Source organism: Pipistrellus hanaki (assembly GCF_964339955.1).
Source record: "Pipistrellus hanaki genome assembly, chromosome: 6".
NCBI lineage: Eukaryota > Metazoa > Chordata > Mammalia > Chiroptera > Vespertilionidae > Pipistrellus > Pipistrellus hanaki.
Window position 1 is genome coordinate 84,831,074 of NC_140508.1, and position 17,647 is coordinate 84,848,720.

At 50.5% G+C, this 17,647-nt stretch overlaps 2 protein-coding genes across 19 annotated transcripts in view; both read left to right on the forward strand.

Moving 5' to 3' along the window:
• Nucleotides 1–8,171, forward strand: part of L3MBTL1 (L3MBTL histone methyl-lysine binding protein 1) — a 29,258-nt gene extending 21,087 nt beyond the window's left edge. Inside the window, exons 19-22 of one of the 4 annotated variants that reach the window (XR_014795300.1) lie at nucleotides 530–687; nucleotides 1,096–1,158; nucleotides 5,373–6,947; nucleotides 6,996–8,171. Coding sequence is in view for 2 of the 4 variants with exons in the window: in XM_084887549.1 (XP_084743675.1) it covers nucleotides 530–687; nucleotides 1,096–1,158; nucleotides 5,373–5,507 (356 nt within the window). In the remaining 2 variants the exon portion in view is untranslated. Of the gene's footprint in view, nucleotides 1–529; nucleotides 688–1,095; nucleotides 1,159–5,372 lie in introns of those variants that run through there. The other 3 variants (XM_084887549.1, XM_084887550.1, XR_014795301.1) reach the window with 3 other exon arrangements.
• Nucleotides 630–17,647, forward strand: part of SGK2 (serum/glucocorticoid regulated kinase 2) — a gene marked incomplete at its 3' end in the record, with an annotated part of 36,118 nt that continues 19,100 nt past the window's right edge. For 7 of the 15 annotated variants that reach the window (XR_014795304.1, XR_014795305.1, XR_014795306.1 and 4 more), the window contains exon 1: nucleotides 14,520–14,678. Coding sequence is in view for 3 of the 15 variants with exons in the window: in XM_084887568.1 (XP_084743694.1) it covers nucleotides 1,154–1,158 (5 nt within the window). Of the gene's footprint in view, nucleotides 688–1,095; nucleotides 1,159–14,077; nucleotides 14,679–17,647 lie in introns of those variants that run through there. The other 8 variants (XM_084887568.1, XM_084887567.1, XR_014795309.1 and 5 more) reach the window with 6 other exon arrangements.

Here is a 17,647-nt window from a genome sequence, read left to right on the forward strand (position 1 = left end):
TCCCTGCTGGCAGGGCCCTCCCAACGCCGTGAGTGTCAGTGTTTGAGAGAACAAGAGGAGACCACTGAGATTTCCTGAACAGGCTGGGAAACTGAGGCCCACATTATGTGACTTGCCCAGGATTCAAGAGCAACTTAGTGAGGGCCCGAAGGGACTTAGGGAAAGGAGGACAGGCAGACGGGCTTTTTGTCGGAATGTCCGCCCCTTGGCTGCAGGGCATCTGTAGAAATGGACCGGGATGCTGCAGCCGTTCTGAGAAAGCCTCCTCGCAGGGCCCCGGGGCGCAGCCCCAGAGGGGTGGGGGCTGGGGAGGAGGTCGTTCCAAACAGCTGCCCTGGGAGTCTGTAAAGCAAGGAACCCACTTTCCCCGGAGGAGCGAGCCCACAGGAGTCCGATCTGGAGCCCCCTCTTGGCTCTGCCAGGCCGTCAGAAAGGGCCCGGTCGTCTTGAGTGGCGTGGGCACAGGCCGGCTCCCGGGGCCAGGTTAGTCCTCAGCGCCGGCCTGCCAGTCTCTGCCTCTGCTTTCCAGCACTAACGCCCGATGTCATCCACCAGTCCTTCTTCATGTCGTCCCTGTCGGCCCACCCTGACCGGTACCTCTCGGTGTGCTGGGAGCAGCACTGCAAGCTCCTGCCGGGAGTGGCGGGCATCTCGGCCTCCACAGTGGCCAAGTGGACCATCGACGAGGTGAGGAGCTCCGCTCCTTCTCCCCTCCCCTCCTCTGCCCTCTCACCTCGTCCAGGAGGCCTTCCTGGGCAGAGCTGGAAGCTGCCCCTGGCACTACCTCCGGCTCATCCCTCAATCTGCAGGCCCTCCTCGCTGCCCAGCAGGCACTGACGGAGAGACTGGTGCATGGCCCGTCCTGGTGGCTGGGGAGAGGGGCCGGTGACTAGCCCACCGGGAAAGCTAGTGGGAGAGGCAGACTGAGCCTCACATGCTCAGTTGCACAGAGATACAAGGACCCTCTTAGGTGGATAAGAAAAAGCAGCACAGTCACAGGCCACAGGGGGCCAAGGCCATATAAGCCACCTCCCCGCTGTCTCCCAAGCCCCTGTCTCCTTGACAACAGGCAACATGTCTCCTTTGATTTCCAAGGTCTTCGGCTTCGTTCAGACCCTGACAGGCTGTGAGGACCAAGCACAAGTCTTCAAGGATGAGGTAAGGAAGGTGCAGGTGCAGCGTGGGGACAAGAAAGAGCGCCCGCCGAGAGGCAGGAGGTGGTGTCCCCACCAGTGCTGCCCCGGATCGGGAGGGTCCTCTGGTCACACCTGCGGGAGTGCAGTCACAGCCACCCCTCTGGGGACAATCTGGTGCGGACCTGGCCCAGCGGGGACCCCTCTGTCTGCAGACCGTCCCAGGAGGGAAGGAGCATCCTGGAGGCCAGGCTCCATCCACCCCTCTGCCCTCTGCCCCATCTTTTCTTCTCCAAACGCGTATCAGCCCGTTAATTCAAGTGCATTTCAATACCTGATGGCACAGGTATGGCTATTTACTGCAGGGATCCTAACATACACTTAAAACCAAGACCCCAAAGCTCCCCAGAGGCGAGAAGCAGTGAGCTGTAGATAAAAGAGTGCTAGCTTTGCTGACAGTTGGGTTTGAATCCCAGTCCTGCCAATTGGAGCTTTTCACTGTCCCTGAGCCTGCATCTTCTTCTGTGTAAAACTGAGATAAAATAGTTATAGAAAGGCCACTGTGAGCATTGGAAATGACTAGTGGATCGCTGTATCAGAATGTCTAGTATAGTTATACCCTAGTATATATGCTATTATATTATTGTAAGGGTCATATATATTAATATTATACATAATATTATAGAGTAATATGTAAGTCATATCACTCTACAAGAATAACTGACACAGTGGGGCTTCAGGCAGTGGTTGTGCTGACTTTGAATGTGCAGTCATCCTTAAATGAGAACTTTATCATGTCTCTCCAGTCTATAGAGTTCGAAACCGGAAGGGGCCTTTGAGTTTGTTTAGGTCTTCCTCCCAAAGAATGCACACACCCCTTCCCCCAAAGTGTCTCTGCTCCCCCAGTGCCTCCTCCAGGCGAGCCCAGGAGAGAGGAGTCTGCCCCTTTCCCAGGAGAATCTCTCTCCAGCCCACCAGCCGGGCTCTTCCTCTGAACCTGGTTTGGTGGGCTCCCTCCTCCCCATTCTGGTCCTTCCCTTCTGGGCTGTGACCTTCTTACCGTAATCCGCGTGTCCAGGGCGGCACCTGGGTTTCAGACGCTCTCTGAACAGCACAGCACCTGGGCTGCTCCTCCAGATGGCTCTGGTTTCTGTTTTTAAAAAGACTTTCTTACTTTAGAGCAGTTTCAGATTCACAACAAAATTGAGAAGACAGTACAGAGTTTACTCATATGCCTCCTGCCCATGTGCACAGCCTCGTTCACAACAGAGCGGGGCATTTGTTACAGCAGATGAACTGACACTAGATGTGTGTGCATGGAGATCAGATGTACACAGAGAGAAAGGCACCCACCGCCAAAGTGCTCACCCACAGCCTAGTGAGATGTGTGCACTCTGACCCCCACACTTCAGTCAAGGCATGGAGCATTCCCGTCACACCAGAGAGTTCTCTCTCGGCCCTTTCTTCAGCCCCAGCCTCACAGCAACTGCTGTTCACACCCAGCACCACAGACTAGCTCTGCCTGCCCTTGAACGCCATGTGAATGGAATCATACAGCGTACTCTTTTTTGTCTGTCTCTTTTCGCTCAGAGTGAAGCTTCTGAGGCTCATTCATGTCCTTGTGTAGACCCTGAGTTTGTTCGTTTTTATTGCCACACAGCGCTCCATTTTATGAATATCCCACTGTTAATTGACATTTTCTCTCCCTTGATTTGAGCCCTATATTTTTGTGAGAAAAACTTTAAGATTGCACTAGCTTTAGTATAGCCACATCACACCAGATTTTAGTTCATGGAAGTCCCCAACTGCTTTTATATCAATTATCCATTATAATCAAACCAGAGTTTCCAGTGGGTTACTTGTACCACTGGCTTTTTAAAATTAACCTAACGAAGGACTTTACATTTCTCCCGATTAAATGTTATCATGTTGGTTCCATGATCTCACTGTTTTAAATCCTAACTCTATCATCTCTGATATTAATAAGCCTTCCCAGCCTCATACAACTTGCACGTTTTTTAAATTTGTGTTTATTGATTTCAGAGCGAGAGAAGGAGAGGGAGCAAGATAGAAACATCAATGAGAGAGAAACATCAACATCAATGGGCTGCCTCCTGTACGCCCCTGACTGTGGATTGAACCGGAAACCTCCTGGTGCATGGGTTGATGCTCAATCACTGAGTCACCCCAGCTGGGCTACAACTTGTACATTTGATAACTAAGCCTTCTGTGTTCATTAAGCCAAGTCTTCACCACACATGCTGATAAAACAGAGCAGAACCACGTGGCGTCCATTAGAGCTCTCCCATTAGGTGACAGCCGGTCATAAACGAACGCTCTCTGAGTACAGCTGTTCAGCCAGCTGAGCCACCCGGGAATGTTATCCTCTGGCTCATGCTGGGCTCCGCATCGTTCCCGTGTTGGAGAAGGCTTATTTGTCCAGGAACATCTGCTGCGTGTCTCTGTCCAGCGTGTTCTGTGATACAACACAGCAGTGGTCAAAGCAGGGAGGTGTGCTGGTGGACCCAGTACCCAGTACCATCTCAGTGCAGACCTTTGTGGGGGCTGAGGACCGCCTTCTCCAAGGTCTGGTCCACGGCATCGGTCTCCCCAGGGGGTGGGTTCTCTCTGGCCAAACGGACGCAGCCGGGCCACGCAGGGACACCGGTCCAGATGAATGGTAAATGGCTGCTTCTGGTAGCCTGCGGCTAGGACTCCGGGGGAGGTGTGTGCCAGGTGAAATGGGTGCTCAGAGGAGGGGGCAGGGCAGAGAGGGGTCAACAGCCTCTGCTGACTGCGCAGCTGGATAAACGGGCAGCTTCCTGCTCCCCGAGCGCCCCTCTTTCTTGGTCTCCTGGGGGCCATGCCTCTGTGGTGACAGCATAGAAGTCTCTCATCAGCTAATTGGACTTTAGCGTGGCCTCTGTTGAACATTCCACGTGTGGCTCTCTAAGGATCTTTCCAGGTTACCCCCACCGCGGAAATTCCCTGGTCCTAGCCACAGCTCCGGGGCTATTGCTTAGGGTGGATCATTGCATTTGGCTCATTTTATTCATTTTCCTGTTGAATTCCTCTACCTTCAAGGTCAAATATGGCCATTTCCAAGATTATGGCTGAAAACTCTCCGTATACATCAGTACACATACAACATCTTGTATGTTTTTGAGTCATCCCATTGTCCCCTGGATAGTCCCAAACTACTGGTCACCAAGCTCCAGTCTTTGCTTTGAAGTACCTAGAGTGAACCTCAGCAGTCACAGTAGTGAGAAGTCTCCAAGGGAGGCACAGGAACCTCCAAGGGAGGCACAGGAACCTCCAAGGGAGACACAGGAACCTCCAAGGGAGGCACAGGAACCCCGGGAAAAAGTCTGGCAGACGGTGCCCTGGGTTTGTCTCATTGCTTCCTTACAGTGTCATTCAACATCCCGTGTATTTCCTATAAACTGGAAGTTAGAAACAAAGGCTTGGAGAGATTTAGATGAAATCTAAATCAATCTCTCTCTTTCAGAGCTCAGAGGTAATACTGTGATGCATTCATCGGAATGCCCCATGTCTATTAGCAGCTCTGAGACTGACCAGTGGGCTCATTGGGGACAGCAGCAGCAGGTTTTTGTTGTTGTTGCTGTTTTAATCTCTACCTGAGGATATTTTTCCATTGACTTTTAGAGAGAGTGGAAGAGAGAAGGAAAGGCAGAAATGTCGATGTGATGGAAACACATCGATTGGTTGCCTCCTGCATGAGCCCTGACCAGGGCCCGGGCTGGGGAGGAGCCTGCAACCGAGGCCCATGCTCTTGACTGGAATCGAACCCAGGACCCTTTGGTCTGCAGGCCTGCGCTTTGACCACTGAACCAAACCGACTAGGGCAGCAATAGCAGTTTTTTGAAGCCACTGTCAGTGAAGACTCAGAAAACATTATGCAAATACACACTGAAGTCCAGCAGAAAGAGTGTGTGTGTGTGTGTGTGTGTGTGTGTGTGAACATGGGAACACCAGTGGATATCTCTCTTTCCTTCTCTGTCCCCATTGCTGTCTTCCTTTTTTCCTCTCTCCCTCCCTTGTCCTCTCTCCCTTTCCTTCTTCTCTCCCTCTCCCTCCTCCTTCCCTTCCCCCCATATATCCTTTACTCCAATTTTCCTTCTCCCCTTCCCTCGCCATGCACACGCCCACCTCCCTTCACTCCTTCCCCACGACCCTCTCCGCCTTCTCCGATGTCCACTTTCCTCTCCCAACCCTCAGATGATTGATGGCGAGGCCTTCCTTCTCCTGACACAGGCGGACATTGTGAAGATCATGAGCGTCAAGCTGGGTCCAGCCTTGAAGATCTATAACGCCATTCTCATGTTCAAAAACGCCGATGACACCTTAAAGTGACTGGCCCGGGGCTGGGCCCTCCTCCAGCCCCGGCCGGGCCCCCCTCGGCACCGATGCTTCCTTCCTAACCTGAGCTCCTCCTCCCCACCTGGGCCCCCACCGCGCTCCGTGTCTGACCGGGGCTGGTTGCCCTTCTCTCCGGGGCTGCTTCCTCCATGGGGCATGGGAGCAGAGGAGCCCGGGCGGGATGGAGTCTTAGCCCTGAGTCCTGGAACTCGTCTGCCACCAGGCCCGGCAGCGAGGGTGTGACACTGCTGGGGGGCGTTACTGACGGAGCGGGTCGGGGGTGCCCTGCCTGTCGCAGCCACATCTCCAGCCAACTTGTTTGATCACCAAAGCTGCTTTTTGTTTGCAAGTAAGAACAGTCCGGGAGAGCCAGAGGCCTTTCTCGGCCTCTCTGTGCTTTTCTTTCCTGGTCTCCTTTCCTCCTACCAAGCGACCCTGCCACAAACATACTCACTCCGAAGGCACCTCCCGCTCTGTCTTTGCCGCCCCCACTCTGCTGCCCAGTTTTCTGGTCAGTGCCCCCACCCTGGCACAGCCAGACCCCATTGGCTCCTCCCTTAGAGTGGGTGCGCCTCAGACACATGTTTTCCTAGGGCCCAATGGGAGTCTGGGCTGCCTTTCTCCATTTTACCCAGAAGCGAGGGGTTCTGAGCCCAGATGCCTTCTCAAACGTGTCCAGCTCTGGACCGCTTGGCATTGTGAGTGTCCCACGCCCAGTCCTGTTTCCAGCAGAGCAGGTGGGCAGAGCATCTGCCTCTGCAGCAGGGGTTAAGGTTCCATGGGCGTTCCCCACGCCCTCTCAGTGTGTCAGGTATGGGAGGAGGCAGCCTGAATGCCTAGGTAGCCATGGCCAGCCCAAGAGTGCGCCAGACAGTCTCGGTCAGAGGGGCAGCTCCACCAGGCATAGTGGCTCCCAAAGCTGGCAGCCATGGGTCTCAGCCAAGGTGTTGCCCATGGAAGGAGTCAGGGGAGCATGCGTGCCAGGCCTCCTGGCATGGGCATGTAGCACTCTGTCTAGCACACACACACACACACACACACACACACGCTGTAACATCACCTCAACCTGTCCCTCACATGCCCTGCTCTGGAGTTTTACGAAGGACTTGAAGTTGGGAGTTGGAAAAGTGAATTCTGTCTTGGAGCTCTCTGAGTCCGTGAAGCCTTTCTTCCCCTCTCCATCCGTGTTGCGGTGGTGGTGGTGGTGGTGGGGTTCCTGCTGGACTCTGGGACTTCGCTCTTTCTGTACAAGTGGGGGGCCTAGCCCCACTGAGCCACTGCCAAACCGGAAGCCTGGGAGCAGGCCCCACACGGAGGCGGGGAGCAGGGGCTGAGCTGGGCCTTCCCCAGACTGCTCTGGCAGCCACGGGAGGTGTGCGTGTGCGTGTGCATGCGAGCGTGCGTGTGCCTGTGTGTGTGCGTGTGTGTGTGCGTGTGCGCATGTGTGTGTGTGCGTGTGTGCGTGTGCGTGTGTGTGTGTAGTGCACTCAGAAGTGTTTGACGGGGAGATGTGAGGCTCAGTGTTGGGGAAATGTCAAGGGCTATTCCTGGTAGAATCTGAAGCTTTATGGCTCCCATAGAAGAGAGAACCCCGAAGTTCAGTTGCTTTCCTGTCCCTGCCCAGCAGGGGACCCTCTCTCACAAGGGACCAGAGGCTTTGCTCGGCAGCCATTCAGCGCCCCAGCTGAGCTCCCTCGGGACTTACACGCTCCTTTCCTCCCAGCCCCAAGAGGCAGCTCTGAGCATGACCTCCCAGGGAGGAAAGCGGGCGGGCAGGCCTGAGGGTTGGGCAGGCCTGAGAGGTCGCATTGGTGTCCTCATTGGCCAAGAGTCTATCTTGGTTGCTTAAGTGGTGGCAAAACTCCCCAGTTCTTTGGCAGAGATGCTCGCTGGCTTTGTGGTGTGAGGAGAAGGCAGCCAGTCTGCACAGTTGAGTGGGGCTGGCATGGCTTTGCCATGTGGATTTACTAACCACACTCTTAACACCTGCCCACCAGAAAGGCAGGAGGGACCAAGGGCCTCTAGGAAAAGGGCCCCAGGCCTCCGAACGTGGAGGCCTCAGCGCTTTGTGCACCAATGTCAAACTCTTTGCAAAGAAACCAAATCATAAAAAAGGAGAAAGAAACCTGCCTCCTGTCCACCCTGCTTCCTCCCTTCCACCCCCATCCTGTCCCCAAATGAGATCAGCGCACCTTGACCTGGGAGGGCAGTGAGGGGAGGGCGTGGGCGCCGGTGCCCAGAGCCATGTGACCTCCGCCCGGCTCTCCAGCAGAAGTGCCGCTTACACTTTGGCCTGGCAGCCCCGCCCAGCTCTGGCCTAGGCCAGGGCGGACCTTTCTGTTTGGCTTCTGAAACAGAAAGAATGCTCCCAGAGTTTGAAAATGAAGCTTGTTTGCACTTCATTCACATGCACTTTGGTGGAGTTAGGTTTTTGTATTTGCTGTCTGTGAGTGTGTGTGTGCGTGTGTGTGTGAGTGTATGTGTACGCGAGCGTGCCTGAGTTGGTGTGCATGTGTGCACACACGTGTGTGTGTTCTTTAAGAGAATCTTTTGTCTTAAGATAAAGTGACTCTTGAGGGAGAAAAAGTTACAAACAAAATGTGGTGTGCTTCATCCATCTATTGAAACAAATAAACTTGAACCACTGAATGATATGCACTCAGAATGTGTTCTGTTTTCATGGTGAAATTAAAGGGAATATCAATAATACCTTGTCATTACTGCAGAGAATAAAGCATTCTCTCTGCTGGTAGGGGTCCTAACTAATCTGGTTTTTATTCCCTTTTAAAGATAAGAAACAAAGAATAAAGATAAATGGGTTATACTGTCTACATGGAGAAATATACACAAGGGGACCCTTGGAAAACAATGTAAAAAGGCCTGATCCTTGACAGCTTGTGAATGGTAAGGGTAGAAAATTCAATAAAGGCTTCAGTTTAAAAAAAAACAAAAAACAACAACATGAAACTTTCAGGTGGAAAAAATGTCAAGCTGAACAGTTAGGATTTGTTAAGGTTCCCAGAGACTGTGCGAGCAGATAAGAACGTAGCAGAAATGCCACACTCAATCACATCAACCCCTTTCTTGTCAATATCCTCAATTCCTTTGGCCTTGTGCTCTTCTGGACCTCTTGGCTAGAAGAATATCAACCACGGAGCTGTCCAAGAGCCTGTCTTCTCCACACCTTGACCAGGAACTTTTCTGACTGAGCAGATTGGTTGCTATGCTTCACTGATAGTCTCTGGCTCTAGTGTGAACCCTCAGGGCTGCTCAGGAAGCAGCCAGGTTTCTGAGGTAGTTAGCTTTGACTTCTCTTTTACCTCCTGCCCCATTACCTTCCCTGTTATCTCAAGAGATGTCTTCCCCATCTGTGTCACAGAGAAAATAGAAGTCATCAGAAGGAATACCTCACCTTCCTTCCATCTACACCCATTCTTCCTTTCTTAACTATCACAGTAGAAGAGTTTGTTTTTCCACTTGTCAAAAACGAAATCCGCACCTAGCCAGCATGGTTCAGTGGTTGAACGTCGACCTATGAACCAAGGGGTCACGAGTTCAATCCCCAGCCAGGTTGTGGGCTCCATCCCTAGTGGAGGGTGTGCAGGAGGCAACCGTTCAATGATTACCTCTCATCATTAATGTTTCTTTCTTTCTCTCCCTCTCCTTTTCTCTCTGAAATCAATTTATATATTATCAACCAGCCAAGGCTGCTATAAAAGAAAAAGAAACATTAAGAGACAAGAAAGGACTTTGGGATATTTAAAATGTGATTGCAAAGATAAAATAATTAAACACGTGGTGAAAGATAAAGTTGAGAATATTGCCCAGAATATAGGATCCCCCCCCCACAATGTATACACACACTTTGAATAATTATAAAGACAGTGTTCATTGAAATACATTTCATTTTCAGAATTGAGCTATCAGCTGTTCAAGTGTGTGTACACTTTTTGGGACACCCTGTATATAGCCAGGTTACAAACTTTTACCTCTTCTGCACCTTTCCTCAGGAAGTCATTGGAAGATGTGCTCCATCAAAATGAGAGGGTAAGGAAAAAAAAAAAAAAAAAAAAAAAAAGGAATATCCCAGGAATACAAGGATAGTTCAACATAAGAAAATCAATCTACGTTATGCACCACATTACTAGAATGAAAGGGGAAAAACACATGCTCATCTCAATTGATGCAGAAAAATCATTTGACAAAATCAACACCAATTCACAATACAGACACTCAGAAAACTAAGAACAGGTTATAAAACAATAAACACAAAAAAAACACAGCTGACTTTATACTCAATGGTAAAATACTGAAAGGTTTCTACCCAAGATCAGGAGCAAGACAAGGAAGCCCACCTTCATCTCTGCTATTCAGTATTGGACTGGAAGTTGTAGCCAAAGCAATTAGATAAGAAAAATAAATAAGAGGTGCCCACATTTGAAAGGAAGAAGTAACAACTATCTCTATTCATAGATGATGTGATTTTCTAAATAAAGAATCCAAAAGAAAACTGCTAGAACTAGTAAATAAATTAAGTACAGTTGCAGGGTGTAAAATCAACACACACAAAAAAATCACTTATATTTCTATATACCTGCAACAAACAATCCAAAAAAGAAATTAAGAAAGCAATTCCACTTATCATAGCATCTATAAAAATAAAATACACTGGAGTAAATTTAAACAAGGAGATGAAAGACATTTATTGAAACCTATAAAATGTTGAAGAAATGAAAGAAGACCTAACTAAATGGAGAGACACCCATGTTCATGGGTAGGAAGACTTAATATTGGTAAGATGTCAATACTACCCATAGTGATCTACAGATTCAATGCAAACCTTATCAAAATGCCAATGGCATTTTTTTTTTTTTTTTTGCAGGAATAGAAAAGCTGATCCTCAAATTGGGACTCCCCAAAACCAAAACAGCCATGAAAAAGAACAAAGTTGGAGGACTCAATCTTCCTTATTTCAAAACTTATTACAAGGATAAAGCAATCAAAGTAGTCTGATACTGGCATATGGACAAACATAAAGACCAATTGAATAGGATTGAGAGTCCAGAAATAAACCTATATATCTATGGACAATTGTTTACTTGATTTTAGATAAGAGTGTAATCTATTCAGTGGGGAAAAACAGTTTCTTCAAGGAATGGTGCTGTGACAACTGGATCTCCACATTAAAAAAAATGAAAGTTGAAAAAAAAAGTCCAATGCCTACCTTACACCATATACAAAATGAACTCAAAATAGATTGACTACCTAAATATAAAAACTAAAACTGTAAGACACTTAGAAGAAAACACAAAGGTAAGTCTTTATGACCTTGAAATTGACAATGCATTCTTGATGTGATACAAAAAAAACAAGCAACAAAAGAAAAAATAGATTAGTTGAACTTCATCAAAATTTTGTGCATCAAGGACATTATCAAGAAGGCCAAAAGACAACCTACAGAATGAGAGGAAATAGTTGCAAATTGTATATATGACAAGGGTTTACTATCCAGAATATATAAAGAACTCCTAACCCTGGCCAGTGTGGTTCAGGTGGTTGGAGTGTTGTCTCTTACACTGAAAGGTCATGGGTTCAATTCCCAGTTAGAGCATATGCCCAGAGTTTTGAGCTTGATCCCCAATAGGGGGTATGCAGGAGGCAGCCAATTGAAGTTTCTCTCTCCCTCTCCCTTTCTCTCTAAAATTAATAAAAACATATTTTTAAATATAAATAAACAACATTAATAATAATAATAAAGAGGAAAATAGACCCCAAGAAACAGAACATGCATCAAGGACAAAGACAAAGGGAATTTCCAGAGTGATGGGAAGGAAGGGCTAAGGTGACAACTGAGCAACTCTCCAGGTGAGAACCAAAAGATGAAAAAAAAACTCAGAAAAACTGAAACCTATATATTACTGCATTAAGAGGATATTTTCAGCTGTCCCAGAGAGCTTAAGAGAGAACTATATGTATACTAGAGACCTGGTGCACAAATCCGTGGGGTTTGTCCAGTGCTCGCACCTGTTGGGGTTCCTCGGTGTAGCCTGCAGGGATTGGGCCAAAACCGGCAGTCTGATGCCGCCTGCTGCTCCTGCTCATCCTGGCTCTGCTGCACCTGCCATCGCCTCCCGTAGGCTCACTGCTGCCGTGAGCCCTGCGTCTGGCGCCCGTCAAATCAGCTGAGTGGCACTCCCGCTGTGGGAGTGCACTGACCACCAGGGGGCAACTCCTGTGTTCAGCATCTGTCCTCTGGTGGTCAGTGCACATTATGGTGACCAGTCATTTGGTCATTCAGTCGCTTAGGCTTTTATATCAATATAATTACTAGGGGCCCAGTGCACGAATTCATATACCTTGAAAGGACCTGTGGGCTGGGAGGCTGCTGTGGGCACAGGGGCGGGTATCGGCCCATCCTCTGTGCACCTTCCCTGCCCCTCCCACCATGGCCTCTGGTCCCCTGTCTGCTGGAAGCCCTGCTCCCACTGCCACTGCTCCCAAGTGCTGATGGCACCAGCCACACACGCAACCCCTGATGGTGCGGAGCAATTGGGGCCAGTGCAGGCAGTGGGTGTGAGCAGCGACTTTGAATCCAGCAGTGGGGGCAAGAAGGGCCATCACCAGGATGTGTGCAAGAGGCGGCTACTGGCCCTGATCGCCCCTCAGGAGCAGGGGAACATGGAGAAGCCCTGAGGGGCAATCGGGACCAGCAGCCACTGCTCACACCCGCTGATGGTGCCGAGTGCTTGGGCTGGCACCAGGCACCGGCAGCAGGTGTGAGCAATGGCTTCAGTGCCAGCAACAGGTGCGAGCACTGGACAGGACTGCAGCATGTGGGAGCAAAAAATTTTCAGTAACCACCAGAGGCTTGCCACATGGCAGCTACTGATGCTCTGCCTTGGTCTGGCATCCCCACTCACCTGCTCCACCATCCTGCCATGGCTGATGTGTGATCACCCATCATAGCTCCTGGTTGTTGGGTTGTTTGGTCTATTTGCATATTAGGGTTTTATATAGAGATATAGATGTATACGTATATGTAGTCAATATTTCAAACCATCCAATGATGCAGTTGTTAATTAACTTTAGGAAAGGCAGAAGTTGAGTTTGAATGGAAGAGATCTAAATATTTGTTCCATAGTCAGAAAGAAGAAGCCACTTGATAATTTTTAAAACTAAAAGGTGGAGAAATAGCAGAATAATCATGTTATTTAGATACATGCAGGTAAATGCCAAAATAAGCAGCTAAAAAAAAGTGAGGAATGGGACAAAGCACTACAGAAGCGTAGTATTCCACTGTGTAGATGTACCAGTTTTTTAATCCTCTCATCTGCTGATGGGCACTTAGGCTGTTTCCAAACCTTAGCTATGGTAAATTGTGCTGTTATGAACATAAGGGTGCATATATCCTATCTGATTGGTGTTTCTGATTTCTGGGGATATATTCCTGGAAGTGGGATTACTGGGTCAAATGGGAGTTCCATTTTTAATTTTTTGAGGAAACTCCATACTGTTCTCCACAGTAGCTGCACCAGTCTGCATTCCCACCATCAGTGCACGAGGGTTCCTTTTTCTCCGAATCCTCACCAGCACTCATTATTTGTTGATTTGTTGATGGTAGCCCTTCTGACTGGTATGAGATGGTACCACACTGTTGTTTTGATTTGCATCTCTCGGATGATTAGTGACTTGGAGCATGTTTTCATGTCTCTTGGCCTTCTGTATGTCTTCTTTTGAAAAGTGTCTATTTAGGTCCTTTGCTCATTTTTTGATTGGATTGTTTACCTTCCTTTTGTTGAGATGTATGAGTTCCCTATAAATTTTGGATATTAGACCTTATGGGAGATAGCATTTGTACCCTATACTATTCCGTGGGGTTTTAAAACCTGGCTTTGGAAGTGCAGGGAGGAGGGGTGGTGGAGCAGAACAGGACAGCTCCAGAAGGGGCAGGCTGGGGCTCTGCCCTGATTTGCTTGGTGCACTTGGGCCAGCCACCGCCCCTTTGGGCGGAGGCCAGTCACATGCCGATGGGTGTGCTGGTGGAGGCGGGGACCGGGGCACGCAGGGCTCCTCTGGGCACTGTTAGAGCTGCCAGCTTTTAAAGCACTACCAGGACTGGGAAGTTGTTGACATGTTAATGACACGCAATTGGAGAAAGCGGAGTGGCACTCAGACCGAGTTGCCTGCTGAGGAGGGGTCACCGGGTGGAGCTTTTCTTACCTGTCCAGCAGGCCAGGCCCTGTCCTTGCCCTGGGTTAGAACCCCCAGTCTGGGCACCTTCCAATCAAGCAGGGAAAGCCTTCCCTCCCTGGGAGCTGGGGAGAGCTGAGCCCTGCTTCCTGGGACTTAGGCCTCCGAAGGGCAGAGCGGGGCCTGGGTCTCAGCCAGCTGTGGTTCTCCCCCATTGATGCCCGGACAGCGCCAGCACAGGAGGGCTCTGGGCAGCAGGCTTTGGCTCAACACAAGAGAGTGCCAGAGGTGTCAGGCCTGAGGCTGGCTCAGGTGGGCATGAGCTGTCCCCACCCCCACCACACGGAGGTGTCCACGGCAGGGCTGACCACACAGGCTGGAGGTCCTGTCAGGGACTGGCGGAGGGGAGAGTTGTGTGCAACAAGCCTTTTGGGTGGTCAGTCCCCCAGGCTCTAAAAGGGAAGTGATTCAGCTGATGGAGCCAGGGAAGGCGGTGTGGGAGAGTCAGCATGTGCGCTGAACTGGGAGGGGAGGGGAGATTTCAGACACCAGAGGTGGGACAGTGTTGAAAGGGAGACCCTCTGTGAGGCAGGCTACACACCATCATCACCAATTCACGTGAGGCTCCGGGAGCTGGAATCGCTTGCCCAAGGTCACATACGTTGTGCAGTAGCTTTTAAAAGTTCAGAGGGTCCCCAGGGCAGGGCCCTCAAGGAGCCAGAGGGTGCAGCCGGCATGGTGAATCAGGTCCAGTGGTTAATTAGTAACCGAGGCCCTGTGGCCCGCTCTCAGCTGGCCTCGCTGGGAGGTTGAACTTGTGCTGGTTCGCAGTGTGAGAGAGTGGATGACAGGTCACTCCTGACTGGGAAAGTTGTTCCGGCGATTCAGGATTGGGGGACCATGCAGAGAGACAGGAGGGCAGAGCTGTGCTCGGGGCTGCTCCCCAGGACCTGAGCTGGGACCCAGAGTTTTCAGGTGAGAGGCTCAGCTGTGGGCAGGACACCTGCCTGCCAGCCTGCTGGTCTGCCAAACCGACTAACTAGTTACCTAGCCAACTTTCTCCCTAACTACCTGGTTCCTTCCTTTCCCTCCTAACACCCTTCTTCCTAATTCCCTTTTCTTCCTAACTCTCCTCTCCCTCCCTCCCTTGCTTCCTTCCTTCCTAATTTTCTTAACTTCTTTCCCCCATCCCTCCCTCCTTTGCCTCCTTCCCTCTCCACTCTCTACCTCTCAGCTACCTAATTGTCTTCCTCCCGAACTAACCAATTTACATTCTCACTGCCTTCCCACTAACTTCATGCCTTCCTTTTCTAAATCCCTAACTTCTTCCTAAAACTCCAAGCCCTGGAATCAGACCTGGGTTCAGTGACATCACTTACTAGCTATGTGGCCTGATCAAGTCCTTTCACCTTCCCCAGCCTCCGCGTCCTCCTCCTTCCAACAGGGACAGCGATAGTTCCTAACCCATGGCCTTGTGGGAACGATGTCAAGTCAAGCTGCAGAGAAGGGAGCACGAAGCCTTAGGGGCAGAGAGCTGCTCCGCTGGGGTTCACAGTCCAGGTGGTGGGGGAGGGAGAGGGTGTGCCATGGGCATGTCGAACCTCCCACAGGACTTGGAGGTTTTGCACAGTGGTACCAGGATAAAAAATAAGCTAGCCCACTGGCACCTTGGGTCATGGCCCTCAGACTTTTCTCTGTGGCTCACACCGATGTCCATGTGCCCGCCTGTCTTTCTTGTTGGGAGCACCTACCATTTTGAAATCTGGTTTGCTTGTTTCGCTTGACACTGCAGCACCTATATGTTTCTGCGTCCATTTACACAGGCTTGTGTGTCAGTTTTGTTTGCTGTTGGGTAATATTCCATTTCATATATGTCCTGTCACTTATCTTATCGATTCATTAGTCAAATACGTAGGGAGCACTGACGGCCTTCCAGGCCCCGTTCTGGGTGCTGCAGTCCACAGTGGACAAGGGAGTCTGCCCTCCTGGGGCCAATGTTCTCATTAGAGGCAGAAAACAAACAGCGCTGCGTGTGAAGGTGTCAGAGTGATGAGTGTCCCGAAGTAAAACACAGTGCGGGAAAGGGGAGAGGCAGCAGTGGGACTGGCTTTGTAGAGCGACCAGCAATCCTGGTTTGCCCAGGACCCTACCGGTTTTTGTTTGTTTGTTTGTTTTTTTAAATATATTTTTTATTGATTTTTCACAGAGAGGAAGAGAGAGGGATAGAGAGTTAGAAACATCGATGAGAGAGAATCATTTATCAGCTGCCTCTTGCACACCCTCTACTGGGGATGCGCCCGCAACCAAGGTACATGCCCTTGCCCGGAATCGAACCCGGGACCTTTCAGTCCGCAGGCCGACGCTCTATCCACTGAGCCAAACCGGTCCCGGCAGGACCTTACCGGTTTTATCTCTGAAACCCCACACCCTGGGAAACCTGGAAGTCCCAGACAAACCAGGACAGGCGGTCACCAGGAATCAGAAGAGGCCTGAGCGGGCACCTGTGAGCAGAGGCCTCGGTGGGTCAGCGGGAGGCTGCTCTGCAGAAGAGCGTTCCAGGCGGAGGGAGTGCGAGGGGCAGGAGGCCAGAGGACACGCTGTGTGTCTGAGGAGCAGCCAGAAAGCCGGAGAGCTGGCGTGGCGTGAGAGGAGAGCATGGAAACGGGGGAGCGGGGAGGCAGAAGCCTGGGCGCGGGAATCTCACAACCAGCGTGAAGACTTTGGATTTTGATCCTCCAAGCGATGGGAAGTCACTGGAGTTTTGAGCAAACAAGTCATATGATCTGATTTACATTTTTAAAGAGTCACTCTGGCTTTTGGTGGGAGGATGTACTGGGTAAAGATAGAAATAGAGAAGCAGCCCTAGCTGGTTTGGCCAGTGGATAGAGCGTCGGCCGGCAGATCGAAGGGTCCCGGGTTCGATTCCGTTCAAGGCTCCTCCCCGGCCCGACCCCTGGTCAGGGAGGCAACTAATGGATGTGTTTCTCTCACATCGATGCTTCTCTCTGTCTTTCCCTCTCTCCTCCACCTTCTCTAAAAATCAATGGAAAAACATCCCCTGCTGAGGATTAACAACCAAAAATAAAAAATAAAAATAGCTGAAACCGGTTGGCTCAGTAGATAGAGCGTCTGAAAGGTCCCAGGTTCGATTCCGGTCAAGGGCATGTACCTTGGTTGTAGGCACATCCCCAGTAGGGGGCGTGCAAGAGGCAGCTGATGGATGTCTCTCTCTCATGGATGTTTCTAACACTCTATCCCTCTCCCTTCCTCTCTGTAAAAAATCAATAAAATATGTATTTAAAAAAATTAAAAAACTTAAAAAAGAAAAGAAAAGAAATAGAGAGTCGGCAGGGCAGTTATTGCCGTGATCCCCGCAGCAGTTGCAGCCCTGGGTTTGTGGTTCCCTCGGAGGCTCGAGCCTCGGGGGTTTCTTGGAGGAATGGGGGTGGTGGGGTGGGAGTAACGAATTCCAGGTTTCCGGCTTGAACTTGTGAGTCGGTGGCAGTGCCAGGGAAGAGTGGAAGGAAAGTGCGTCAGGACTTGTTTCAGACGCGTTGAGTCTGGGGTGCCTCTGGACACCTCACCCGTGTGGGTGTGGGTCAGCGTGTGTGTGTGTGTGTGTGTGTGTGTGTGTGTGTGTGTGTGAAGGGTTGAGGAGCATTTAGCTATTTCAGTCCAGAATTCAGGAGAGAAGCGGGACCGAGGAGGTACATTTGGGAATTATCAAGTCCACTTGGTGCCCAAAGCTGTGAAAGTGCTTAAACTCAACTCGGAACAAGTGTGGACAGAGTCCAAGGGCTGAGCCCTGGGCCAGGCCAGTGTTTAAGGTGAAAAGAGGAGGCGAATTCGGCTGGAGAGATGGAGGAAGAGCAGGCAGTGAGGCGGGTGGGAGCCCAGCAGCCCTGAAGCCAAGCGGGAGCGGTGGGTGTGTCAGGTCCTCCTGA